The sequence below is a fragment of the Setaria italica genome, chromosome II (genome assembly GCF_000263155.2).
Source record: "Setaria italica strain Yugu1 chromosome II, Setaria_italica_v2.0, whole genome shotgun sequence".
Taxonomy (NCBI): Eukaryota; Viridiplantae; Streptophyta; class Magnoliopsida; order Poales; family Poaceae; genus Setaria; species Setaria italica.
This window is the reverse complement of record NC_028451.1, coordinates 44,932,675-44,941,287: the sequence shown is the minus strand read 5'-3', so window position 1 is coordinate 44,941,287 and position 8,613 is coordinate 44,932,675. Positions and strand designations below refer to the sequence as shown.

Here is an 8,613-nt window from a genome sequence, read left to right as displayed (position 1 = left end):
CATCACAAGTCACCCTAAACCAAATACCACACTACACATGATGTGAACATGTCGAAAAAACAGGCAAGTGATGTCGTCTGTCTTTGCAGTTACAAGAACAAGTGATGACTAATGACGTATCCATAAATAAAGGAGAGACACTATAAAATAGCTCTTCTTTTTCCCCCCATCTGATGCAAATGCCCCTGGAAGAAACACTGCAGCAGTTCGATGCAAAGCCCATCACAGATTCTTGTCGTGCCACAGTTTACCGGACCAGCCATCCAACTGTCTGCTGGTCACAACCAAGATTTTACGAAATCGCTTTCACAAGCCCCTGAGCTTCAATCTTGCAAACCTGTCGACAAAAAAACACAGATCAGATCATATGTTATTTCACTTTACCAAAACCTTTTATCAACCGTCATGGGACATACTTATTCGCAAATGTTTTTTGAAGTACACAAAGCAACGGAAACTAGCAAATCACAAATCAAACAGGATATTAACAAGGCAGGCTTTCCTTATAATTTTTACGAATAAAATAAGAGCAAAAACTGGCTGGACAATATGGCTGTTCTGAAAATAACCAAAGGCTCTAGATTTACTCTAAGAAATGTTTGCCATGTGGTTGATATGGCAAATTAACAGCAACATATTAAAACCGGCATCATTGTCAATAGTTTGATGTTTTTCTAATCTTCAAGTACTAGAAAGTGAAAATATTTGTGGTTATTCTATTTAGATGTGCACAAGCACTCTAACTTCCTCCCAAAACATCTGTGCTACCATTTCTGGCATGGACATGATTATAGCTAATTGCGACTTGATTGAGCATACAAATGTCAAAAGTAATTTAAAGTTTAAACTTCAGCCTAGGGGCAAACAATAGGGCATCAGACACAGACGGTCAAGCATTCGAGATTTGGAAATTGATTCATTCTCAAAATTGATTCAACGATTCTGACATCATTTTAAAACCAGCATGCAAACCCTTGGTAATAATTTCATTAATAATGTTCTCAAACTTTATAGATATCAAAATTTCCCACAATGAAATCTAAATAAACATAATTTGACATGATATCCCAACAAGTTTTTGCTTTTTTTTAAGATACAGGGATAAAATGTCAGCATATAACATATTGGGCGAGGCATAAGCATGTAAACCTTGGCATACACTAATGAATATTGAACACCAATCAGTTAAACTATATCCAGGCATATCTGCATATGAAAAATTGATGTTTACAGAAAGAATGATTGAAGAAGTAATCTGCAATGGAAAATGCCTAACTATGTTTCAGTGTATATATTTTGATAGACATCATAAAGAAATCTATCTTTTCTTCATAAATAAAATTGAACTTTACAGATTAAATAGTCCAATAAATTCAATTTGAATGGAGATAGCAAAGGGAGAGCATAACATATAATAATATCACCTGATTCAAGTTCTTGATGATTACTCATCTGCTGCCTCCTCTGAATCTGAGAGCGGTAGCAGTGTGCTAATTCCAATAACATGTCCATTCAGGCATACAAAATACTCCACAGAATCATCATAAGCACCCAGCCTAGCGGAAGCACTTCTCGGAATCATATTCTCCTGGAACATGTTCCATAGCTTGGCCTTACAATAAGGGCACAACTCCCTTGGATGAAACCTAGCCCGCTTCTCAATCAACATCTTCTTTACCCTTGAGGTGGCGAATGACTTAAAGATACCTCGAAAGAAACCCAAGTCGCCTTCTTCACCCTGATCAAGATGCTCGCATGGATCTGACACATACAGGACGTCTGACTTACATGGCAGAGGCAGGAAACTCTTGCCTGCAGTCCTCGAGAAGCGCGTCCTGAACACGAAATGGCCCGGTACATGAATGTTGTTAAAAAGCCCCCCTTTTGTGCATCCATTGCAGTAGATAAGCAGCTTCCCGAGCGCTTTCCAGTTTCCATCAACAATGTGGCTGCCACCTGAATGCAAGTCCAGCATCATCTTCGGCGCCCTTGCATGACAGAACTCCTTCCACAGCACCTGCTTGGCAACCTCATCAAACCACTTGCACACGCATGAGAGGATAGCTATCAGCCTTGGGTTCCAGTTCATGTGGCGGAAGACGAGGAAGAGGGCATCCTCACTGAGATGGCCCTTGGTGCAGACGCAGCTCGCCGAGTGTGTGCAGCGGTGTTGTTTCACCACCAACACCATTTCCAGAAATCAAATCACTCCAACAACAACGTGCGCCTTCTCATACCTCCTTCAATCCTGTTTTACAGAAGTGTCTCAGTTCCATGTATACCAATCGATCACTACCACTATAAAAACAAATCGACTAAAGTTTAAATTGAACTGTTTCGACATTTCTAATTGACTGGTAGCCAGCAATACCAACTTTTAAAGGTACAAACGAACAACAAATTAATTTGCCGTTTTATAGTTCAGAAATCTAAGAAACAAATTCCTGTAGCAAACGTGACAAAATTACCCCATAGACAAGCTCGAGCAAATAGCATCAAATTGTTCCTAGTACGTACCCCAAGAACGAATACATCCCAAACGGAAAACCAAATGCCGCATAAGAAACCTAGAGGCCAGACCGCAGCTACTTGCCGAGAAACCGAACAGCTACGCTCAATCAGTGAGAGCAGGTGGGGGCACGCGCCCGTTCGCCGCGCGCGCGGGGTTCTCCGGCCACGCATGGATCGAAAGCTCCTCAACCGAGCTGTACCCAGGCGCGATTCTTCGCTAGCGGCACGGGATGACCGCTGCCCGAGGTCGAGCTCCTCTCATCTCGGCATTATCCGCCCGACGAGAGTGCGAGACGGGGGGGCTCGCGGCCGAGCAAGCGAGCGAGCACGGGGGCAGCAATGGACTCGCGCAGCGCATCCATTTCAGCGGAAGACACAGAGCGACGGCGAGCCGAGCCGAGCCTTACCTGGCACGACGCCGCGGGGCCTGCCGCCGCCGGAGCTGGGCGAGGAGCCGCCGTCGCCGTCGCCGTCGCCGTCTCCGTCGCCGTCGCCGTCTCCGTCGCCGTCTCCCGCGCGGTCCCTGCTCCGGTCGCCGGCGTGGAGGGTCGAGACCGAGACGGGGCGGGATCGATGGGAGGGTGGGGATCGGAATCATCGGGTCGGATCGAGCCGCACCAGATAGCCACCAAACGGGTGCGTGCGCCGCGCGGAGGGCAGGGTTAGGGGCAGAACCGACCATTCACCCGGGGCCGTGACGGGGCAGGTCCAGCTGGCGGAGTCTGGACGCGGGGACGGGACGGGAGGAGGCGACCGGACGGGGCGCGGAGTGACGCTACTGCCCCTGGGCCAGTCGGCGTCCGACTTGGTGCGATGAGGCCGACACCGGCGGGGCGCGGCCGGCAGGGGCATTTTGGGGAGGCCGGGGTTAAAAAAACTGAGGCGTCAAAGAAAAGGAGGAACCGCGCGTGGCCGCGAATAACTCCAGGTGGAGCCGCCTCGGGATACGGGGAAGGGGCGGCGTGAGGCGCGTGGATTTCCGGAGTTTTATATTAGCCGTTAATTATGTCCGGTTTAATCGGGTTGGACGGTGGGATCGTACGGCCCGAGCGTGGGCCGCAGGTCAGTTGGACAATGTATCCATCGCAATTTACATGATCACATTGTATATTCCCAAAAAAATGGTGGCCATGAAATCTCTGTGCCTGAATGCAAATATCAGGGACGATGGCCAAGAGCCCAAGACCCTCGTCGTTTAGTTCTGAATCCACATCACTGGCGCAAGTTTTTTTCATAGTTTCGATGTCTTTTACCGTCAGTAATTTTCATCCACTCATATATAAGCCGTTCGATTTGCATGTGTTATATAAGCCGTTCGATTTGCACATGATCGTGTTTGCATAAAACTCCAGAGAACATTGTCTTTCAGCAATTATTACAACGTACGACCCGCACCAAATTTCCTGGCATGCCCACGGGCAAGTTGTTCGCCTGCTGCGATCACCTCCTGCCAGGCAGTCAGGCAAGCGAACAATAGAGTACAGCCCACTTGACCACTTGAACCGTCAGCTTGCCAATTTGCGCTCGACCCCCAACCCCAAGGGCCCATCTCCCTCTCATCGATCGCTTTCCTGTAGAAGTTCGGTGGCGAAATTGAAGACGCATTCCACCGTAACCAGTTGCAGGCATGGCACAGTACTCGCAAGTTGCATTGCTTTGCGTTACGAATGCACCATCCTCGCGGAAACAAAGTTAAGTTCTTTTACACTGCACCTTCGTCTTACTACCTTATCAAGTATCAACTCTCAAGAAGTTTATACCGGGTTCCAGTCCTAACCGTCAGTTGAAAATGGTGCATTTCCAACATTCCTTAAGGATTCCGAGTGGAAAGGTATCGAGCTTGATCCTAACATATACAAGCACAGTTAACGTCTATTTTGGGAGAAAAATCAACGTCACTCGAAAACCGTGTGCGTAACTGTCAACAGTCTGCACAATGGTTGGGTTTGGGTCATATTCTTGCCCGCAATCCTGTGGGAATCGTCGTCTTGAATCTCTCGAAGACCAAGTAGCCCAACGGTGCTCTCCAAGAAAAATAGCTTCAGACAAAGTTCAGAAAATCGTAGTTCTGATTACTGTGTGCAACATACAAAAATAGTTTTAAGAAATGAACATTGAACGTATAAAAAATGATTAAACAAACTAAGCTGCCTTAAATGGTAAAAACTCACCAGCTGGTTTGTTGTTAGAAAAACGCACAGGATAAGCCAACATCTGATTGCCAAACAAATCACCCAGCTTGATCACCTGCGCTACGCCATAAGTCTGCGTCAAGATGTTCTCAAAGTCTGGCCATAAAATTTTCCGCCTTCCTTTTAGCATATTCATGAACTATGGTAGCTGTGCTTTCCCTATGTCGCATATAGAATTCAGCAAGCAATATTCTATTTTCTTCTGGTAACAGATCACCGTGATGACCCTGAAAAAACACCAAACATAAGATGGTGACACTTCACAGTTAGCTTACAAACATAACTTAATCAGCAATTTCCTCACTTGGAGGTAAATTTAACGGACAACATATATGGATTGCAGAGTAAATAAAAAGAGAGACAAATTCTAGTATGATAGCTCAAGAGAGGCAACCCATATGGTTTATTTATTTATTTATTGGGGGTGGGAGATCCATTCAGATCACTGACCATTTAAACCATCTATTAAAAAGGTCAGATTGGCAAATTGCCACATATACATACTAAATTTGGTAATTTTGATTCGTAGTGATTCTAGTATGATAGCTTAAGATATGCAGATTATTGATTTTAGTATTTTACACGTACAAGCAAGTATGACATAGTTTATGAGATAAGACCTATCCATATCTGGCTCTGACAAACTCTTAAGGCTACTCTCCACAAGATTCAAGCTCATATTAAACAACCTAATGAGGCTTAGAATTTAATCCGGAAGGCAAGTGACTGTTTGGCATAAATTTAAGCAAAGGTGAAAGAGCCCCTAGCTCTATGACCACTATCCTTGTAAATTGTGGTTTCCATAAAATTCAAAGAGAAAATAACAAGAATAGTTGTTTTCTCTTGGCTGAAGGCTAGAAGTCCCATTACCTACCATATGATGACAGATGGGATTTCAATATATGGGTTGGGGTTATCATGTCCTTCTATAAGGTATGATGACATCTAGAACAAAGAAAGTGAACTTACAAGGCGGGAAAATCTATCACAAACAGCATGGTGCATCAGGATTCCAGCTGCAACAGATACATTAAATGAATCCACCATGCCTTTCATAGGAACACTACAGTGCAAGTCAGACAACTCTAGAGCATCGTCACTTATACCCCTGGCATCAAAGAATTAGTTAATACCCAAAAATAATTGTATGATGAAATATTAATGTATCAGCTGATCCACAAATATCATGATGGAAAAGAAATGCCTAAACTAGTGTGACATTTTTTCTATTTTGTGCAGAACTTTTTGAGGCAGAAGGTCATCAACCCCTCTCCACAATGAGGTACTTGGTAACACTAGCAAATATAAATTTCCTGGTTTTCTGGCCTGAAACTTCAAGGGCATAATACAGAACATGTACAAGATATGCAGTATCTCATTCATCGCACTACAGCTATCTATTCACGGAGGAACGTATGCTACTCCTTTTGCAAGAAGAGAGAGACTGAAATACCACATCGCAAAGCTAGTAAGCAGATCCGCGGATCTTTTTTTATACCAGAAAATGCCTTGAGAAAGAAAAGGATAGAAAAATAGAACAGAAAGCGCGACCTAATAACCATTTACTTCATCAAGTATTTCTAAATGCAGCGTAACTTCAATAAAAGATACATGTCTGGATAGCAGGAACAACCCCTACCTTAGCTCATTGCCCACAACAATAGCCGTTGGTTGAGACCAATCCATGTCATACACACAAACCTAAGAAAAATTCTAAACATAATTATTCCTTCAACCATATTACTAATATCAGTGGATAACAAATCATCTTTCAGTAAGAAAAGTTAAATCTTGATGAATGGTGAACAACTGAAACATATATATAATCAATTTCACTACAAAATCCATTTGTGATCCACATAAATTTATATTCTGGGTATCCTCAAATAGATCATAATGATCAAATTCAAACATACCAACAGTACAGTGCTTGACCGCAAATTTTCTTTTTCTTAATAAATGCATGCTGTCTCTATAAATCACTGAACATGTTATTGTCCCTGTTTGTTCAAAATAATTGCAGCTTTCCACTGAAAGCAACAGATGATTGTGAATTGAATGATACACAGCGTATGGACTTCATGTAGAATTGTGGATCATAGATTTCCTAACCGCAACAAGTACTCATCTTCCAAGGAAACCAATAGATAAGATGCAGAAGAGTGAAAATACCAAGTCATTAAGTAGAAGAGTGAAAAAAAAATACCGAATCAGTTCCCAAACAAGTGGTTGCAATGCGATAACCACGCTTTTTTAATGCACTGAAACATTCTGCAGGAGAGTTCCATATCTCTATGTCAAGCCATTTTTCAGCACCCATGCTGACATGCCTGTTGTCTCTATACCTGCAAAAGTAAAGACGCATTTGATTTGGATGGGGAACAACAATTTCCTCGAGCAACACATACCATTTTCAAAATGTGAGGTGAAATTTATGAATTTTCACCCATACAATGTCTAATTTAACGACTTCTTGATATATATGCTAAAAAATTATAAATAAAGCAACAAAATCCATGTAAAAGTAAAACACTAAATAATAGTCCCCAAAAGATCTCTATCATTGGGCCATTTTTCTCACATTCGTGACTCACCCATGTTAAAAACTAATTTGTGAAAGTGCCGATACAATATCCAATCTGGCAACTTTAAGTATGCATATCCTTCCATGTATATTGCATTGCCTTCCAATCATTTTTCCAACCATCATGCAGTCCAAGCTCATTTAATAGTGTAAACCAAAATGCACAAGCCCAAACATACCTATCAACTACCTGGCACCACAAAATAGAGTAGGCAAATATCATCAAGTATTAGTGTATTACTGTATTATGCAAACTACTCGTTTGGAAGCACGGGAAAGTTAGTTGATAATAGGTCAAACTCTATGTGGAAAATGTGCCATTATGCACTCTATGGATCAACAGCCGATAATCTCTTCATGGGATTGCCGATTGCACCAAACTCGTCCCATTCAAACTATGTCCTAAAGATGCATTGATTCTCCCAGATCACTCACAGTTTCGGTTTGATCAAGTAACTCTAACAGCTAGTGGTAACTGTTAAGTAATAACTGTACACGAGTAACCCCTAAAGTCTCCCCACTCACGAACGACAATGTTACCGAAGTGATATGTAGCATTTCGTTTTCACTCTTCACCTCTGCACCTTTTGCTGCTGTCGCAGGAGATGACGTGCACGGACTGCACGCCGAGCGCGTCGGCTGAGCGGAACGCGGCCGAGACGTTGCCGAAGTCGGAGAGGCCCTCCACCACGAGACAAACAGCGTAGCTCCGGTTGTCGACGGCGTGCCGGATCCGGTCCCTCCGCGGCTCGAGGATGTATGGCTCCAGCACCTCCACCACCTCCCGGCTGGACAGCTCGGCGCCCCCCACCGCGGGGCGGAACGCGTCCAGGTAAGGGAACCACCTCCTCCGCCCCCCGGGCCCCGCCGGCCCGGGAACCGCGTCGTCGTCGGCCCGGCGCTGCAGCTTCATGAGGCGGTCGGTCCGGCCACGCGGGGCGCCGGGGGCGGAGGCGGACGGGGGGCGAGGGTGGAGGAGCTGCTCGACGGTGTCGACGCCGTCCTCGTCATCGGCGGCGGCGGAGGAGGAGGAGGTGGAGAGAGGGGAGGCGCGGGCGCGAGGGCCGAGGAGGCGGGGGAGGGGAGGAGCCGTTGGGGCTCTGCGGGGCCGCGGGAAGGAGGCGAAGGCGGTGGACGCGAGCGAGGAGACGGATAGCGTCCTGGTCGCCATTGCTGCGCTGCGCTCGTCTGAAGGTTTTGGGCTGGGGCTTTGGGGTTTCAGATTCGTGGGAAGGCGCTGAGCTTGTCGGAGCCGAAGCGAGAGCAGAGTTTGTGCAAGCGGGGGTCAGCTGCGATACTGCGAGTCTGCGAGTCCTGGGCCTCTTT

The 8,613-nt window shown here is 45.2% G+C and overlaps 2 protein-coding genes across 3 annotated transcripts; both read right to left on the bottom strand.

The window, feature by feature from the left end:
• Positions 1–2: 2 nt before the first annotated feature.
• LOC101760357 (EID1-like F-box protein 2) lies at positions 3–3,111 on the bottom strand. Its single transcript, XM_004958152.3, has 3 exons — positions 2,919–3,111; positions 1,425–2,248; positions 3–337 (listed from the first exon to the last, which is right to left on the bottom strand). Exon 2 carries the CDS (start codon positions 2,189–2,191, stop codon positions 1,445–1,447), a length of 747 nt encoding a protein of 248 aa, XP_004958209.1. The 5' UTR covers positions 2,192–2,248; positions 2,919–3,111; the 3' UTR covers positions 3–337; positions 1,425–1,444.
• A 985-nt stretch (positions 3,112–4,096) lies between these two features.
• Positions 4,097–8,548, bottom strand: LOC101759672 (tRNA (guanosine(18)-2'-O)-methyltransferase). Of its 2 annotated transcripts, none has more exons than XM_004958150.2 (6): positions 7,872–8,548; positions 6,910–7,048; positions 6,343–6,404; positions 5,673–5,811; positions 4,683–4,930; positions 4,097–4,586 (listed from the first exon to the last, which is right to left on the bottom strand). In XM_004958150.2, exons 1-5 carry the CDS (start codon positions 8,456–8,458, stop codon positions 4,793–4,795), a joined length of 1,065 nt encoding a protein of 354 aa, XP_004958207.1. In that variant the 5' UTR covers positions 8,459–8,548; the 3' UTR covers positions 4,097–4,586; positions 4,683–4,792. The 2 variants fall into 2 exon arrangements, with proteins under 2 accessions (XP_004958207.1, XP_004958208.1); XM_004958151.4 differs by having other exon boundaries at positions 4,097–4,550.
• Between the last annotated feature and the right edge of the window lie 65 nt (positions 8,549–8,613).

Bases quoted from the DNA above. Each gene is read 5' to 3' on its own strand.
- LOC101760357 (XM_004958152.3), bottom strand. From the start codon at position 2,191: ATGGTGTTGGTGGTGAAACAACACCGCTGCACACACTCGGCGAGCTGC.
- LOC101759672 (XM_004958150.2), bottom strand. From the start codon at position 8,458: ATGGCGACCAGGACGCTATCCGTCTCCTCGCTCGCGTCCACCGCCTTC. The intron at 5,812-6,342 runs GTAGGGGTTGTT...CTTTGATGCCAG, and splicing joins GTTGTGGGCAATGAGCTAAG to GGGTATAAGTGACGATGCTC. The intron at 4,931-5,672 runs GTAAGTTCACTT...GTGTTTTTTCAG, and splicing joins GTGATAGATTTTCCCGCCTT to GGTCATCACGGTGATCTGTT.